At 47.5% G+C, this 18,335-nt stretch overlaps 1 protein-coding gene across 1 annotated transcript in view; it reads left to right on the top strand.

The window, feature by feature from the left end:
* The first annotated feature begins 877 nt into the window (after positions 1-877).
* The window catches only part of FANCA (FA complementation group A), a 30,905-nt gene continuing 13,447 nt past the window's right edge, over positions 878-18,335 (top strand). Inside the window, exons 1-20 of the mRNA XM_066636940.1 lie at positions 878-925; positions 1,849-1,958; positions 2,665-2,752; positions 2,999-3,132; positions 4,159-4,254; positions 5,060-5,133; positions 5,889-6,001; positions 6,743-6,825; positions 7,443-7,476; positions 8,834-8,900; positions 10,237-10,349; positions 10,881-10,957; positions 12,138-12,279; positions 13,611-13,744; positions 14,029-14,139; positions 14,917-15,012; positions 15,469-15,528; positions 16,737-16,825; positions 17,600-17,660; positions 17,870-17,919. Of these exons, the coding sequence (XP_066493037.1) occupies positions 886-925; positions 1,849-1,958; positions 2,665-2,752; positions 2,999-3,132; positions 4,159-4,254; positions 5,060-5,133; positions 5,889-6,001; positions 6,743-6,825; positions 7,443-7,476; positions 8,834-8,900; positions 10,237-10,349; positions 10,881-10,957; positions 12,138-12,279; positions 13,611-13,744; positions 14,029-14,139; positions 14,917-15,012; positions 15,469-15,528; positions 16,737-16,825; positions 17,600-17,660; positions 17,870-17,919 (1,772 nt within the window). The 5' untranslated portion in view covers positions 878-885. The remainder of the gene's footprint in view (positions 926-1,848; positions 1,959-2,664; positions 2,753-2,998; positions 3,133-4,158; positions 4,255-5,059; positions 5,134-5,888; positions 6,002-6,742; positions 6,826-7,442; positions 7,477-8,833; positions 8,901-10,236; positions 10,350-10,880; positions 10,958-12,137; positions 12,280-13,610; positions 13,745-14,028; positions 14,140-14,916; positions 15,013-15,468; positions 15,529-16,736; positions 16,826-17,599; positions 17,661-17,869; positions 17,920-18,335) is intronic.

Genomic DNA, 18,335 nt, shown 5'->3' on the forward strand with positions numbered 1-18,335 from the left:
CACAGACTCATCAGTCTATCACAGTTTTTCCCAAATTGCAGGTCAAGACTGACTGGCCGGTCACAACCTGATTTTTGGTGGGTTGCCAAAGGGTGATGGAAAGATCACATAACTAATTACCTCAAACCCTGAGGCTATTCAGTAATCAGATATTGCAGCTGCTAACTACCCCGCAAAGAGCTGAGCTCCTGCAGTTTGCAAGGTAGTTGTTAACTGTCTTGCAAAGAGCTGAGCTCCTGTCTTGCTGAGTTAACTGTCTTGCAAAGAGCTGAGCTCCTGCAGTTTGCATGGTAGTTGCTAACTGCTCTGCAAAGAGCTGAGCTCCTGCAGTTTGCAAGGTAGCTACTAACTGCACTGCAAGGAGCTGAGCTACCACAGTTTGCAAGCATGTGTAAATATAGGGAGATAAATGCTTGAGGGTCTTTTTTCTGGTTATTATTACTTATGCATAAATATTTCTTTCTAGATCATCTTTTTTAAAAATCTGGTACCTAGGTGGGTCCCCATATAATGTCATTTGAAAAAGTGGGTCCTGGTGCTAAAATTTTGGGAACCACAGTGGTCTGTCGTGTGTATAGATAGACCATAAACGCGTCTATCTATAAAAGTGCAAGAAGACAGGGACGCCTCATCCCGTCCAGTGCCCGGGAAGCCCTTGCGCGGGCGAGAGAGAGGGGCTTCTCTCTTTTGCCACAACCAAGATGGCGCCTGAGACCTGCTGCTCCCTCTTAACGCCACTACCAGTATGGCCGCCGTGCCGGCCTTTTAAGTACTCAGGAAAGGCCACGCCCCCAGCCCTTCTTCCTATTGGTGAAGACGTATCAGCCTGCAGCCTATGAGGATGAAAGGCGCGCGGGAGGACAGGGGAGGTGTCTTTGCGGAGCGATGGAGGTGGCGGGGTCCTGGACTCTCTCCGCTCTCCTGGGTAAGGGGCAGTGCAAGTCTGGAGGCTCCCTCTGTGCGTGCCCAGTGAGATTCTCTGGAGAGGGGTGCTGCACTCTGTGCATGCTCAGAGGCACTGTTGTACTGGGGGATACCGAGTCTCAGCTTAAATGAAGCTTCTGAGTCCCATAGATTAGAATGTTTTCATCTTGCTCTTCCTTCAGACGCTCAAAGCAGTGTATGTGCTTCTCTACCCCTCTTCCCCCTTTATTATCACAACAATCTTGCAAGGTAGCTGTGTGTGTGTGCACCTGGCCCAGAGCTACATGGGGGGCTATCTTGGCTGGGTAGAGATTTGAGTCTAAGTCCCCCTGGCCCTCATCTGACACTTGAACCATTATGCCAGCTGGGTTTCTAAGACTGATGTCCATCTCCAATTAGTGATAATTTTAAGTAGATATTGTGTTAGGCTGGAGGCTGGTAGTGCCATGGGGAGGGTCATGCCAGTCAAGCAAAATGGCTAGTAAGAATCCTCAGGGCTACAGAGGGAGCACAAATCTAGACGCTTCCCTAGCCAACCATGCTCCCCTCCACTTCCCCTCTGTCCTGCACTTCCTTTTCTAATCCAGAAAGTGGGAGGAAGAGGAGAAGCAGTGTGTTGAGTGGGCAGATGGACCACTGTTCTGCTCCCTACCAGTTTGCTCCCTAAGGCAACCACCTCAGTTGGCCTTATAGATGGGCAGGCCCTATTTATGAGGCTGTAGCTAGGAGCTCAGCTCAAGCTGGTCAAATGACGAAGACCAGCTTAAGCCATTTCTGCCCAACATATTATATATGCAACAGGGATCAAATGTGTACACCTGTGGGTTGGGCAGAAATGGGTTAAAATGTTTGTCATTTAGTTTCTCAGGCTTTAGTCTTCTGTAATTTCACTTTAGTCTTTTCTCTATATAACTTTGATTCTAGCAGGAAGATACAAGAAACAGAAATGTGAATCTAAAAGCAGGCAGAAGCTACAGGAAGAAGCTCTTCGTATGTTGAGTTCCCATCAGGACCTTGGGGACCTCTTGCTGGAGGTAAGGAAGGGCATGGCATGGATCTCAACAACTTCTTTCTCATGTGTTGTTGGAGTCCATAGAAGTTCAGTGTTGAGTTTACACTCCTGGCTTAAATTGTGGTTGCCAGGCCCAAATCTTTAGAATGGGCTGGGATGAAATGCAGATGAGTTTAAGACAAAAAAATTGAATCTCTTTGCAGCAATGGAAGTCCCCCCCCCCTAATGTAAATAGTGCAAAGGGAAGGGGGTGCATTTTGGATTGGCATCACACTGAGGGCAAAGTATTGAAATCTCCTTCTCACCCTCCACCATGGGGTCAGTTCGGCCTGCATAGCCTCTACAGTGTATGGTTAACAAAACAAAAAAAAACTTCAGGATCAACAGAGTCTGTTTTGACCCAGATTGGCTTTTAGTTGTGTTTTATAAACTGCTTTGAAGTTTATGAAAAGTGGGATATAAACTGAATGAGCAAAAACATTAGAGACTGATCTGTCAACTGAGGGTTTTCTGCCTGTTGTGGGAATTTTTTCCTTTTAGCTGCTCTGAGAAGCTGTTTCCATTTAAGAGAAATATTGAATTTTTTCGTGGACTCTGAAATGTTTGCTGTGTGTTGTGGGCCCAAAACCGTTCAAGCTATTAGAATCTTGCATCCACAGCACAAAGGCACATTTGATATATTAGCCCCAGACTTAAGGTTTCTTTTTCTTTTCTTTTTTTCTTAACAGGTGGGAAGTTCCCTTTGTGAGAAGCCATCGTGTTCCAGCAGTTTGGGCACATGCAGTGCTGAAGCTCCAGTTCCAGAATTATTTTTGGGTGGGTGAAAGAGAACCTTTTGTTAGAGCTAAAAATTAAGTTAGTCTCCCCAATGAGATGAACCTATTCAAACCACCTGCCCTTCTTGTTGTGCCACACATGCTATACTCCAGATCTATGCCCCACCTCAGCCCGGTGGCATCCTGAAAGGCCTATGGAACAGTGATTAGAGCTACAATGGGCAGATGTCCTCTTATGTTTGGCACATGCTGAGTTTACACTTCTGTCTCTGCTTTTATGTTCTAGTCTCCGCCTTGCAGGATCAGGCCTCCACATTGGGGGTGCCAGTGGGGATCTTGTCGGCCAGAACTGTAGCGAACAACATTGAGAAGATCTCTGCAGGGTCTGGTGAAGCTGCGCTGCTGAATGCAGAGCAGAGAGTAAGGAAGAGACATTGTTTTTGTTTGTGGCAAAGCAGGGAGGAAAGAAAAGAGCATGCCACACACTACAAGTGAATGTTAAGCAGCAGTTAGTAATGCGAAAGACTGCATACAGAATGTAAGTTTAATGAGATGGGCCCACCAACAGACTGAGGCCTCTGCTTCAGGTTTACTTGTCAGTTTCCTTGTGAGCAGGAAGTGGGAGCTTCTTGGCTCATCAGGAAGCTACAGTCACCAGGTGGTCTGGCAATTTCCTTGCAAGGATGTTGTGGCTTACCAGTGCCTCTGCCTTCACCTGGTAATTTTGAGACCACTCAACAGGACAGCAACTTACCTTTACCTTAAAGGCTTTCTGTTTTCCTACTTAATTCCTGAGCCGGGTCTGTGTCTCTGAGTGTGTGTTACGATTGCAACCTCAAATCTATGAATCATTGCAGTCAGTGCAGCAAAACTTTAATCACAGATGAAAATGTGCTTACCCTTCTGTCACAATCGGTTGGTGGGATGGCAAGATTCTGGGACTCTGGCTTCTTGAATGACCTGCCTTTGTGCAGGTTATGTCCTGACTTCCTCTTCTTCCAGGTTGTAGGAAAAAGAAACTTGTGATCCTTTTTTTTTTGGTGTGTGCTTTATGGGAAGCTGATAGTTTACCTTTCAAGGAAATGCTGTTTTGAGTTCTGTTACAACCAACAAAGAGAGCTCCCAACAGAGAGCCAACATTTCAGAAAGGATAGCTCCTGCAATACTGATGGATCTTGACCTTTTTTCTGATACCATTTTGGTATGATGTTGTAAATGGGAATATTCCCTGATTCACACTTGATTTTGGCCTTTCTTTCGAGCAACTTAGTGGCTTTTGTTTATTAAAATGCTTGTTACAGTAAATTTGATTTTCCTGCAGCATCCTCTAAAAAGTTCTTTTGCTGAGGTTTTGCAGAATGCACATGTCTTCATCAATTGATTGTTTACAGAAAACTAAACAGCACTGTTGTTTCCTCTCCACCCCCCTTTTGGGCTCAATTACAGAAAAGGTTGTCTTGCCTGCTGCAGGCTTTGAAGGATCTGTTGGCTCACAGTGCTTTCTGCTGTTCACTCTTTGCTCAAGAAGTGTGGAAAATGCAGGTGAGAGCTCTGTAGATAAGCAGGGATCCTGAAGAGCTGGTGGAGGGTGGGGTAGCAGAGGGACATAGTTATCCACACATGTGGGCTGGAAAATGACTGGGACTTTGCTTCTCTTCCAACCAGTTGCATGAGTCTAAAAAATATCTTTAAGTGAGTGTGGAGAAGAGCAGTTTTTCTGATTCTGTCACTCATATCTAAAGAGGCATCTATTTAACCCATTTTTGCCTGGCCCACAGGTGTACACATTTGATCCCTGTTGCATATATGCAACATTGGGCAGAAATAGCTTAAATACAGTAGGTAAACTGCAAAGTCTGTTTTCGCTAAACTGCCAGTATTGTGATAAATAGCACTTGGCCTTTGGCACACATCATGTTGTCCCCAGATCTTGGGTAGAGCACTGTCCTTATCTGGTCAAGGGCATGTGTTCTTGTGGAAGGGCCTGTACTCAAGCCATGGCATCTCTAGGTAAAAAGAGAGCCTCTTCCTGCCTGAAGCTGGCCGGGGTCTGACTCTGTAGAAGGCAAGTGCATGTATGAAGTATGCTGTACTTATCTAACACACTGACCTGCCTTGTTGTGCTGCTGCCTTTATAAAAGTTATTCTGCATGCTCAGATCTGGCTTCATGCTGCTCATGTGGATGGCTTGTGGTGGGCTGCGGAGCTCTTGGCAGGCCATGTGGGGCTTCTAATCAGCTCTTCAGTTGCAGGCAGATGTCAGAGTTATTGGAATGCTGGCATTGGCCCAGCATGGATGCAAATCTTTGCAAGTCCTCCCATCTCACTGAAGTGTAATTTCTCACAGAGCCCACCCATCCTGGAAGTCGCATGGCGCCTGCATCGCGAAAGCATTGTCAGCCTGGAGGAACTACTAGAGAAGTAAGTAGCTTGCTGGCATTTTTGATTTGTGGTGGACACGTGTCGACATTCTGGACTTCTGACTTTTCCCCTTTGCAAGATAAAGATGCCCTTTGCAAGGATTTGTATAGTGTTATCGACCACCAAGCAAGATTTTGCAGTGATCTTTGGCAGGGAACAGCTGAAAATGCCTGCAGAGCCAAGATCATTCTAATGGGCTGCAGATGACAATTAAATATCGCTTGGGCTGTGCGCCTACATGGTCCCAAGTTCTTTTCTTTGGGAACAGCTGCCTTCAGTGCTGCACACTTGGAATGCCAGCTAAGGTCCTTATTTAAGCGGCGGCCGCAGGGACCAAATGTTGCATGTCCACTTAAGAGGGTGGTGGACTGGGAAAGTACGTCGCCTAAGTTTTTAAAGAGTTGCGGCCAGCAGGAGCCTGAGGCTCATAAGCCAGTTGGCTCTACATGAGTAGAGCACATGACAAGAGAGTCACTGGACCCGTATCCTCCTTCCAACAGCTGAGGCTTTGCCAGGCTGATGTGGGCAAGTGGCTGAACTTCAGTGAAGTGGCCAGAGGTGAAATGCAGGAGAGGCTGTGGAGAGTTGCGTATTTAAAATAATGCTGGAGAAGATGAAGAGTAAAAGTCTAATTTCAGACAAAAGAAGGTGTGCAAACTTTGCAGGATTCAACTTATGGCTAAACACGTACTGGGGTGTGTGTGAAAAAGGGCAAAAAGTGCCAACTTTAACTGCTTTTTGTTGTACCTTCTCAGCAACCCAGATGTCCCTGCGCTGGTGGAGTGGCTATGCAGCAGCCTCTGTCTTCTGTGCCATCAGGCAGAAGATCCTTCCCTGGACATGGAAATCCTTGGGTGCATGCTCACAGGCAAGCTTGTGGACACTGCGAATCACATGTTTTCCTGCCAGATGAGGACTAGAACCAGGGTCCCTTGGGCCTGAAGGCAGTGGCCGGGAGCGCATTGGCTCACCTAAGAGGCCTGGAGAGTGCTCTCTATGGGCTTTGATGTGCTCTCGATGTGGCCTTTTGAGAGATGCATATAAACCCTCCCTAATCAAGTCAGAACCCAGTCCTGAGTAGGCTGATGGCTGTCAGGTCCAGTGAGCCCGGGGAACTTGTCTATTCTCTCCTTGGCTTGGTCCTTATTTTCCTGTGGATTGTATCCATGTCACAGAACTCCCTTAATGCCTAGTTGGACTTGGTGATGGATCCAATTGCTGCCGCCAAGTCAGACACCAGACTTTGACTGGGGAAACATCTGGCCATCAGCCTGGCTTCTGACAAAAACAATAATGGCAACAAACTGTCTGGTACAAGTTTTGTGAGATGTGAAAACGAGCACTGTGATGTTTGCAATCTGTTACCATAATTGCCTAGGGAGACCGGATCGGGCCCTGAGAAATGCAGTTTCTTCTGTTTGTCCTTTTAGCCACTCAGGGCTTCTTTGTGGACAAAGTTGGCTGAACCAAGCTGACCCTCTTTTTAGTAAGGAAGGGGTTTTGGAGGACCCACTTGTTGCCTGAAACATCCCCTTCTGTTCTATGCTTTACCTGACTTCCCTTGTGTGTTTGGATTGACGCTAATGGTGTGTTTGCTCTTAATTTGCAGACTTTGTGACTATCTTCCTCCAAAATGCATTCCAGAAAACACCTGAGCAGAAAAAGAAGTTGGAATTACAAAAGATCTCTAAAGTAAGGGCAGGACAGAGCAACTCAGTAGCACAGATTTCATTGCTCCAGTTTTGCAGCATTGTTGGCATGAACAAAACCAGTTGTTCTGCTGACTGCAGGAGCTTGCAGCATGACACAATTAAACTGGCAACCCTATAGCCTTGTCTCTGAATGTTTGGGCCATGGAGTCTTTCTAAGAACGCATGCAATCTGAGAGAGGATGAGGAGGGGGCAAAATAATACTCCTCGGCTTGGCTCTGGCTTCTCTTAAAAGCCTTTGCTTGCTGTTGCAGCCTTGTGGTTTTCCTCCATGAAAACCAATCCTTCTGGGATCACAAGAGGTCACAAGTGCCTTTCCTCTTTCCTTTGTGTATCTAGCGAATTTACCTGCTTATTGTTTTAGTAGTTGGCAAATGCATTTCTCGTCACAGTTGCTCTCTCAGTTTCTAACTTAATGAACAATTGAGGTTCACGAGGCACAATCCCATGCATGGCTACTCAGAAGTAAGCCCCCTTGTGTTATTGTGACTTACTCTCAGGAAAGTGTGCATAGGACTGCAGCAGCCCCAGTTGGTCTTGCTGCAGTCGAACAGATCTGCCAGGAATGCTCATGATTGTGTGTTTTTGTTTTTAAATAGATCTGCTGTGCGGTGCTGGAGAGAATGTTGACATGTAAGTGGCTTGTGTTGGGACCTAAGTTATAATTGCACTCCAGAGAGCTCCTTCATGCTTCCCAGCAGGGGGAGGGCAGGATGTTGTTGACCTGCTGGCATGCATCATCAACATGGTTGGCTTTTTAAACTGCCACTACATGTATAGGAGTGGGGATCCCAAGTGATAAGGAGCCATAATGGGAAACCAGAGTGGCTTGCTTGTATTTCAAGCCTTGCTTGGTGTGGTGATGTAGCAACTTGTAGGTGCATGGAAACATTTTCAATATCCTTTGTTTATCCTCTGCAATGAAAATAAAATCTGCAAACACAGCAGTGTCTAGGTTCGTTTCTCTTCTCTTCCCCTACCCCTCTGCACTGGGAAGCTATCATTAATGTTGTTTATCCATCTCCCAGGCAGGGTTATTTGATCCTGCTTATCACAGCAAGTGCCCCATTGCCTTGTGATGAGAGGAGTCCCACCTTCCTCTCCCGCTTGGAACTGGGGAGAAACTGAAGCTCATCCCAGGGCAGCTATAAGATAGATCCCTGCCCCCCCCCATTTCCAATTCCAAGCTGGAGGACAAGGTTGAGACTGGCTGTTCTGAGCCCTCTTGTCACCCACCACCAAAATGAGCTCTGTCCTTTCCCTTCTGGTCCCTGTTTTGGAACTGGAGGTCAGCAGAGTGAGTGTTTATCCCCCAGTTCTGTCAGACTCACAATGCCACACTCAGTCCCATAAAACTGCTAGGATAATTCCTGCACACCCACCCCAAACTGCCAGAGACCAAGGTTAGAATCCTTTGTGTGCTTTCCTGGGAGTGAGTCCCATTGACCATGATGAGTGAACATGCATAGGATTGCGCTGTAGGAATGGGTCACAGTCTTGGTGAGCATGTGTTTTGGCTTGCCACTGAGGCCAGCCAGCTTTGTGGAAACTGCTCTTGTGATAGCAGTGTCGGGATTGGCTCTGGAAATTGGACTGCTGCTCGAAGGTTCTTTGCTTGGAAGCAGAGAGACATCTTGCTCTTGTGCATTTCAGGGGTGCAGGTAATCTTGCCCCAGTTACATCTAGATTCCAAGTAATTTGTCAGAATGAAAGCTGCGCACACCAAACCACTTAAGATGTTTCAAGGTCAAGGTTAATTGTTTCCTCCTTTCAAGAAACTGCTCTTATTAACTTCAGCACTGGAAGAATGGTTGCTTCCCCCCATTTTCTTAACGAGGGCATCTCCTTTAAAGGATGTGCACAGTCCTCTTTTTAGTCTTTCTCTCTCCTTTCTCCCCAAACAACTTTCTCTGTGCTTCTTGATCTTGTATTTTTCACCCAGGTGAAAGACACTCAGGTGTTTGTTTGTTTTTTAAATTCTTGTGTTCAGGGGCACTTGATGCTGCAGCTAAAGAGAAGCAGGAAGACGCCTCTACCCTGAAGGCTGTGAAATGCTGGTAACAAACTGCCCCTAGAGATTTTGCAGAGGAACACTGGGTGTCCCTGATTCTGAGAGCAGTGAAATGCTGAGAGCAGATGATCCAATGGTGCTTTCAGTTTCATGATCCAGTGATGATCCAGTGCTCCCAGAAAGTCAGGGTGGTGTCGTTGGTATGGAATGTCTGATGACGACCAAGGAGGCCCTGCTGAGTCAAGAAGCTTGCCTTGGGCCATTCGCTAGCACTCAGCTTGACCTACCTCACAGGGTTATTGTGAGGATGTGGTGGGGAGACAAACCATGTATAGTATCCCAAGCTCTTGGAGAAAGAAAGGGTGGGATAAGTTGCTATACTGTCCTGTGCTGTAAGGGCAGAGTAAGAGAACTCGCTTGAATGTGTACTGCAGACATGCAGTGATCTGGATGGAAGATGCTGCCACAGCCTGCCTTGTGCAGTGTGAAAGAAGCAAGGGACGCAGCCCATGTAGCTGGTCCCTTTATGCGCCCTTAAGAGCTGCCTATAACAGGAGGTTTGCTGGTACCAGGACAGGAAGAGAGCACAAAGAGTGCCCTTCCACACCCGGCCTCCCCTCTGAAGTTTCTGGGGTCCTCTCAGCTCAGAGGGCAGTTGCTGGAGAAGAATTTGACTTCTCTCTCTCTCTCTCTCTCCAATTACCACTTGCTTGGGACAGAAAATGGGGGCTAGTGCTATCTTGCCCCACTTGTGATAGAGACGGAGAGCTGGGCCTGTGGAGGACCTGCTGTTCAGAGCCCCCTCCTGGTGCTTGCTTTCTTCACTCCCCAGCTGTACTTGAATAGTAGAAGTAGTAGTAGTAGTATATTAGTTAATATAATAGTAGTTAATAAATACTATGGTTAATAATAATAATAGTGTGGGGAATCCTGGAGGGGCACTTCTGGCACAGAAGAGGATTTGTTCCTTGACTAATAGGATTTGCACTTGCATTTCCTATGCAGGTGTTGCTGTCCAGGCCACCCTCTCCAGGTGCCGCCCACTCCCCCCCCCCCAGGTTTATGTTTCCTGGCCTGGCTTCCGGAAGCCAATCCATTTAAACCTCTTCAGGGTTTTCTGTTTCCTTTCTGAGCTGCATCCCTGTTCTTCGCTTTTGTGGAAAAGCTTTCTGCTCAAAGGAAGAATCTAGTACATTTCCCCCCCCCCTTTATGTGTTAAAATAAATGATAAATATTTACATACATTTTGACAGCCTTTCTGGGGACTGTTGATTTTGTCATTTACAGTTTGAAATTGAAGCAGTTTAAGTTATTTGTGGGCGATGACTCATTGCTCAGAGGGGTGTGTGTGTGAATGCGACTCCCCTCTCCCTTTTCTTTAGGCTCCATGTGTTCAGCATGACAGCATATCAAGGCATCATTCCACCTGAGTCTCTGCAGCAGTTCTTTAGCCACACCTTGACCCAGGTTCTTACCTACAACCCTCAGCTAAAAGGTAGGAGTCCAGGAATGAGAGAGGAGTTCCTCATGCCGAGCATACGCCTTTCTGAGCCTGCCAAGGAAGGCCCAAGCTAGAGAGGCTGCTTCCCCTTACCTGGAATGTATTCAGCGGCTGCTGAACAGCCCCCTTCCTGAATCTCCAGTCCTAACCGATGTGGTCTGCAGAGATGGCTGTAGGGTCAGATCACAAGCTGGGAAGGATGGACCACAGGGGAGTTGTGGGGAAGCCCTAGTGGATACTGCAGATTTGGCCAGCTTGTGCCTCAAACCTCTTGCTTTGAGATGAATTTATGCAGTGTCTTAGTCACAGTAGATGCCTCGTTTTGATCTTGGTGACTCGGCCTTCGGTGAGCAGCCTGTGTGAGAGCTGCTCCTGGGGGTGACAATTTGAGGAGTTGCTGGGAATCCTTGACTGACCTATTTTGTGGGGCTAAAGCAAGGAAAGTCTCGCTCCTCAAATTCTCACACTGCAGCAGTGCTTGGACTGCTTTATGAAGTTAATTTTTTCTCTTTTCTCTGGCTGCAGTTTCTGATGCCATTAAGCTCCAGAGAGAATGGAGTTTTGCAAGAACCAGCTTGCTGCTCACCATGCTGTACCGCAAAGTAGGTCTTCTTCCTTGGCCCACCTGGGAGCACTCAGTGTCTTGGTGCAGTCCAGGTTTCTGAAGCTTGTGCTCATCAGAACAGCTTAACTAGGAGAACTGGGCCTTTGGACTCCTGCTTCACACCCCTCGGAACATGATCGCTGGTGTGCCTGGGCTCCTTATTGTTGGTCCTAAAAACATTAATATATAGCTCTTTAAGCTAAATGTTCCCAAATCGGTTTATACTGCAAAATGAATAAATGGTTCCCTACCCCAAAAGTGCTCAGAGTCTAAAAGGATGCAGAAGAAGCTGCAGCAGAAGGGTCTCTGGGAAAGATGCAGTGCTGGCTGTTCTGCCCTTGCTAACTGTCTGTGGACCATCACTTTAATAGATGCCTCTTTGCCCGGTTAGCGGAAATAGCAGGCTTCAATGATTAAATGTGAAGCTGCTGTTCTGTACTAGAGAAGCGCCACTGGTGTTGTGCGCAGAGACAGGGAGCCAAACAAAGCATTAGGAAGGTGATCTCTGTGCCAAGAGACGGGCAAACCTGAGTGGGGACACAAAAGGAAAGTGATATCAATGCAAGGCCTTGTTTGAAGGGAAAAAAAAAACAAGGAGAAAGAGGAACAGTTTAGATTTTGGCTTCAAGGTTTCATTGCAGTCTCTGTAACAGGGGGGAGGGGGGAGAAGCATCCTTTCCCTGGAGACAAAGCAGTAAATATGAAAGCAGACATACTGGGCAAAGAATCCTTACATTCAGTTGATAGTAGCCAACCAAAAATGTGCGGTCCCCCAGGACCTGCCACCCCCCCCATGCCATGTGAGGTTAGGGACAATTCTTGTTCCCCATTTCAGTTCCAAGCAGGAATTGAGGCTGAGATGCGTGGGGGACTGTTAGTTGTGCAGTACTTCTGAGATGCTCTGAGTGTTTAGAAGTGCGACACAGTTGCTGGGTTGATCCTAGAACTTCAGGCTTTCTAGGAGGGCCAAGCCTTGTGCTGCTCAGGCAAGTGCACTCTGCAGCGTTGGGGGCACTATTCTGTCCACACCCAGCTATGAGGTTGGAAAGCTGCAGAGGAGATTGGGATAATTGCTGTGGCCGGTTGGATTGAGGTCCTCGGGCCAGGAGGGACCAGCAAGCACATCCTTGGGTATTTTTCACAGATTTCACTAAGAAACTGCTGTCCTTCCCTTCTAGCTGTTCGTGGTCTTCAGAGCAGAGGAGCTGATCCAGCACTTGCAGCAGGTCCTGGAGACCAGTGAAGTGAACTGGCAACACGTCCTCTCCTGCATTTCCACACTGCTTGTCTGCCATTCTGGAGCAGAACCTTTGGTTAAAGGTACAGGGGTTAGAGAAGAGGCTGGTCTTTAAAGGCCAAATTGGTGCGTGGCCTGTATGGAGAGAGGCCTGAGGATTCCCACTCTAACACTAGTAGAAACAGAAACTGCACCTTTGGGTCTTGGCTTTTCTGACAGATGTTTGCGCTTCACTTTTAGCCCTTTGGCCCAGCTGCTGCAGGCTTCTGAAGTGTTAATTGAGCCAAGGGTGGTTCTGTGGCAGCTGCTCAATTGCTGACTAGTATCTGAGAGTGGTAGAATCTGTGCCAAACAGTAGCAATTTGTGATCCAGTTTTGTCAAGAGCTGCTTCTTTAGTTAGCTCTGAATGATTTTGGTGCCTGCTCAGGAGTTGCCTTAATTTCTAAAAATGTGAAAATTGTCACAAAGTTGATGTGTATAACAGTGTTTCTCAACCAGTAGTACTCGTACTACGTGCGGTACTTCAGATGGTGTCCAGTGGTAGTTGTGGGACCCCTGAACCCTGCCACTGGCAGTGAGACCAGCAGCACAACGCAACAAACAGCAGGAGGCTCAGCGTAGCCATCAGAGCTCCAGTATGTGCTTTTCACATGCTTGAAAAAGCCCTCCTATCTGTCCTGAGTCTCTTACCAGTGCTTGTTGTGTCGTGTCTGGTCTCACAATCTGGAAGTTACTGGTGATACTTCCAATAGGTGGACTGTGCAAAGTGGTACAGTATGGGACAGATGTTGAGAAACTCTGATCTATAATATATAAAAGGCTGTTTCTAAGGTATGTTTTCAAGACCAGAGTAATGGAGTATAGTGGTTGGGCCTGGGAAGGACTTGACCATGAAGCTCACTGGGCCAGTCACACACGCTCTCTCCCGCTTCACAGAGGTGCAGCAAGCGTAAAATGGGGAGGGGCAAGGATGGAGTGTGCCACCCTGACTTCTTAGGAGGAAAAGCAGGATAACAATAAATAGAAAAGCAGAGAGTGCATGTGTGACCTTCTAAGCTTGGGCAAGACGTGATCCTGAATTCCCAGTGCTGCAGAAGCCTCTTGTGCTCTTTAGGCTGTTGTCCTTTACACAGGCTGCTGCATGGCACTGGGTCAGTGTGTGGAGTGGAAAACAGTTTGGCAATAGGTTGCGAAGGCCTTTCCTGAATTGCCACGTCCAGCGTCATAGCTTCTTTGCTTGTAGCAGTTGCCTCCTTGTCTTTCATGGCAGAAAGTCTTATCGTGTGTGAACGTTTGTAGATCTGCTTAGTTGTAGCTTGTTCTTTGGCTCTTGAATGATTGACCTGGTTCTGTAGCCTCCGGGTTTCCTCACAGACTTCTCACACTTGGGGGATTTTAATGTGCCTCTTCTAGACCTGCTGGGCCAGCTGCTGAGAAAGGCCTTTGAGAATTACGACCTGGAACACATGATCACTGCGTTCTTGATAGTCCGCCAGGCGGCCCTCGAGGGCCCTGCTGTATTCATGCCTTACTCAGAATGGTTCAAGGTAAGAGTCGGAGGAAGCATCTAGAAGAACCTGGGCTGGCAGGTGCTTCAAATTCTGATTGAGCTGGATCTGCATAGAAGTGAAACAGTGATCTGTAAGCAGAGCAAGGACGTGGCATTTCTCTTTTCACACACCTGACTTGGCAAAGGGGATGTTGGAAGAGAACCCACATTTATGAGCAAGGGAGGGTGGGAGGGAGAAGCAGCCCTCAGGAGCGCTGAGCATGTCTGTTGGTCAGGTGGGGTTTCTGCACTGCCTGAAAGGCGTGTGATGGCTCTTTCCAGGTGGCTTTTGGGAGTGGCAGCTCTGTCCATGGTGGCAGCAAGAAGTCCTTGGTCTTCCTCTTCAAGTTCCTGTCAGAGTTGGTGCCTTTTGAAGCCCCGCAGTACTTGAAGGTGAGAAGTGGCCTCTGTGGTCACCTCCTGTGGTAAACAGTGGCTTGGACCACCAAGGAGGCAGATCTGCTTCCCTCCTCATCCAGCAAAGGAGAAGCAAACCTGTGTCTCTGGGCAGGGTGAAAGCTGCAGTGCCTCAGGGCCCAATCCTATCCAATTTTTCAGTGCTGGTGCAGTTGTGCCAGTGGAGCGGGTGCTGCATCCTATAGTGGAGGGGCAGTCACTGGGGCCTTCTCAAGGTATGGGAACATTTGTTTCCTTACCACGGGGCTGCAGTGTGGCTACACCGGAGCTGAAAAATTGGATAGGATTGGGCCCTCAATCTGCTTGGAGACAAAATGGCTGCACTGCATGTGGATGCTAGAGTGAGCAGCATTGTGGTTGGGGAGGCTTACTTCTAAGCAAGCATGCACAGGACCAGGCTGTAAGTCTTGCTATGGGACTTGTGTTCTGGGAGAGCCACTTCACTGCAGGATCCAGAAGTGCTCTTTGAAAGCTCAACCAGGTTCCAGTACTGCTGTCTTGATTCCTTTCTGGTCCCAGCAGTCCACACCGCAAAAGGGGAAGAGTCAGGTGTGAACCCAGCTCTCCAAGTTCAGAGTGGCGGGGGACGATGGCGACAACGTTCTGTCTATCACCGAGCTGCTGCTCTGACATTCTTGATGTGTTTCATGGCTCTGAGGATTGCTGCCAAGACGTGCCTTGGGATGCCAGACTGCCTCTCTCAGGAACAAGTTGTGACTCTTCTTGGCGTCAGCTTTTCTGTGCTCTGTCTAGGTTCACATCATGCACCCGCCCTTTGTGCCCAGCAAGTATCGTCCTCTACTTCTGGAATACATCACTCTGGCAAAAACCCGGCTGGCTGATTTCAAGGTCAGTGGGCTCTGAACCTCTAAAGTGGCCTTTGATCGAGTTGGAGCCTCGGTCCTTCTAGCTCAGGCTCATCCTTCCTGACTGGTAGAAGCTCTTCGGGTCTTGGGCTTTCCCAGTTCAGCCTGGAGATGCTGCTAATGACCCCTGGGACCTTCTGGGTGTGAGCAGGGGCTCTGCCACTGAGCTTCAGGCCCTCCCTTGGACTTGCCCTCCCACCCTTTCCAGAAACCTGGTCTCAAAAGGGATAACTGGCAGAGACTGGAGATCTCCCTGGAAGCTGCCTCTCAGATCCCAGATGTGTGTGTGTGGGGGAGGCAGCTGCTGCTGTTCTGCAGGGAAGGGAGGGCACTTTGAGGGATAAATCCTGTTGAGAACTGGCTCTGGAGCCAAGCTTGGTCCTTGCCCGTCACAATGCCATTCATTATTCATTCCCCTCTTTCTTGTGATGCTTTCTAGGTTGCGATAGAAGACATGGGGCTCTACGAGGACTTGTCCTCTCTAAAGGAAACTGTGCAGGTACCCATGAGTTCTAAGAAATGCTGCTGCTTGTTGCCATGGAAACCCCTCCTGGTGCAGATCTTCCCTTTTAATACTTGGCAGTGTCACTTTGCAACAATAATAAATGTTTCCTTCTTGTACTCTGAAGGACATTTGGAATGTTTTGAATATTTAGAGCTAGAACATTTTTGTGCAAATGGAAGCGAAGGGCTCAGAGATGCATGTGGGGAGGTTGGAAGTAGAAATACTCGCGTGAACGTGAAATGGAGCTGGGAGGGGCCTTCAAAGCACTGGGAAGCAACGTGTCCCTCCCCCAGCTTCCAAAACCTTTTGCAGTTTCACATCTGCTGGGAAATTTGGAAATGCTGGAGCAGGCAAGTCTGTGTTCTTCTGCCGCGCACAGGCTAGGAGCTGTTCTTTTACAGGATTTCTACCCAAACCTGAGCACACGAATGCAATGCTGCCTGATTTGGAATCGCATATCTGGGCCATCTAGCTCCATACTGCCCTAGTGGCCGTTCCCCGGGGTTTCAGGCAGAGAAGAGACTTTCCCAGCCCTGCCTGGATATGTCGGCGCCTCCTGCATGCACAGTAGGCACTGCTTCCCCATAATCTCTCTGATCTCCTGCAGCTGGCTTTGGGCATGGATGTTTCCCTTGGCCCTGGCCTCCCTGCTGCTGGACCCTTTCTCACAACAGCTACACTTCCCAGTCAGTATTCTGTCCCTCCTGGTCCTCCCATGCCTTCCATTTCACAGGCTTGGCTTCAAAGGGAGACAAAAGCTTACTTCCATTCACTCATATGCCTTTCCTGGGCCCTCCTGCATGCTGTGGCATTGACTTGGTTGGCACTTGCTGTTTTTGTGGCTAACAGCTGGTTTGTGCCAGACCCCAAACAGCATTCATTGCCTTCTGCCTGGGTTTCCCAAAGCTTGTCACTCTGCCCTTTTAGGAGCATGTGCCTGAAACCCAAGATGCACAATGGTGTGAAGTTCTGAAGAAGACACTGGAGCATCTCTGCACCTTGCAGTGGACTTCATGGTCCTTTTTGTTCTCGTTCCCACCACTGAGCACTGCTGGTGCGATGGGGCCATTCACATCTCCCCTGCATAGCACACGAGGCTGTCACAAAGCATAGAGGAGCAGGCGAGAGAGCCTTAATAGCCTGCATGGAAGGAGATTTTTAAAGCCCCCCCTTTTTTTTCTTTTATCATGTGCATGCATCAGCCACACTGCCAGGCACTCCAAGATGTTGAAAAGGCCGTTCAGATATTTGAAAACACTGGGAAGATTCCGGCAAGCGTGATGGAAGCCAGGTGGGATGTCTTTATGTCCCTCTACCCCCAGGAGACCCTGTTGGCAAGGACACACAAAAGAAAATGGAAAGAAAATGGGCTTAAGGAGAGGGGACCCCTTGAGATCTTGGAAGCAGTTGGAGCTTGGTTCCTACTGTCATGGGAAAACTCCCAGTCAGCTGAGTGGCCCTTTTTCTCCTTCAAGGAGTCATTGCACAAGTGTGCATAAATGACAGACTTCCCTTGTAAAGACTTTCTTTGGAGGCCATGACACTCCTCTAGCACCTCCTATTTCACTAGGGTTGACTCAAGAGAAATTTGTGGTGGGTTGTGCTCCCACCCAACTGCAGTGTTTAAATAGCTGTCCTATTGACCTTCCTCTTCTGGAAGCTGTTTATGGATTGCAGTTTGTGGCACATCCCTCTCCTGATGAGATAAAGAATGTCTTGTGAGCTGTTTGTCTTCTTTTCTTTGGGAATGAAGCTTCCCCTTGTAATTAATCAGGCTATTATTACCATAATAATAACTATTATTATTCAGGCTATTATTACCATAATAATAATAATAATAATATAATATAATATAATTACCATAAATAATAACCACATAAGAACTCATGTTCTATGTGTTTTGAAAAGCTGACTCTTTTGGTTTAAAAGCTAGCACAAGTCTGCACCCCAGCGCTCTTTGATTTTGTACCAAGCAGAGTATGTTCCTCAGAATGTTTCAGGGTGCTCTGTGGTTCAGCTGTGATTAATCTTGACTACATCTTCCTTTTTTTGGTGTCTGTTTCAGTATTTTCAGACGGTCTTATTATACCTCCCATTTTGTTCCTGCTCTGCTTCTGCCACGTGTGGTTAGTATCCTTGCCATTTTTCCTTCCTTCTTCCTTGCTGACATGTTCAAATAAAATTTTGGATGCTTTTCTATTTATTTATGAAGTGTACCTGTCACTTTTTTCCATATTAAAAAATACTCCAAACAACCTGCCGAGTAACAGCAGTTGATGTAATACACCGACAACCACAACACTGATATTAAATGCTTCTTCTTTTGTTATTTCAGCTCCCTGAAGCGCCCGACTCCCGCATGGCTTTGATAGACTTGCTAAAGCGGTAAGAAGGGTGACTTCTGCACAGTGATGATCTCCTTTTTCCAGGCTTCTTGCTAGAGAAGTTTGATTTCACCTACAGCTGACTCTATCTCTGATTTACTGTGCTGTATTATGGGCTGTGTGTGCCTGCAGCAGAGTCACTCAAAAAATCTTTGCCCCATCTCTGCCTAATCAACTGTCTCCTGCCTCTCGTCCACCTGTGGGCTGTTCTTGGCCATCAAATTTTCTTTGGATATTGTGTGTGCAAAAGTATTCCCACTATAGAAACCAAAATGCTTTATATCCCAGTTAAAATGATAGATCACCTTGTTGGTCCATGAGAAAAAAATGCCAAAAGCAACAGGTGGGCAATACATTCCTTAGGACCATTACTCATTTGGTAACATTTTATTACATTTTGGTTCCTCCTGATCAAAG

The sequence above is a fragment of the Tiliqua scincoides genome, chromosome 9 (genome assembly GCF_035046505.1).
Source record: "Tiliqua scincoides isolate rTilSci1 chromosome 9, rTilSci1.hap2, whole genome shotgun sequence".
Taxonomy (NCBI): Eukaryota; Metazoa; Chordata; class Lepidosauria; order Squamata; family Scincidae; genus Tiliqua; species Tiliqua scincoides.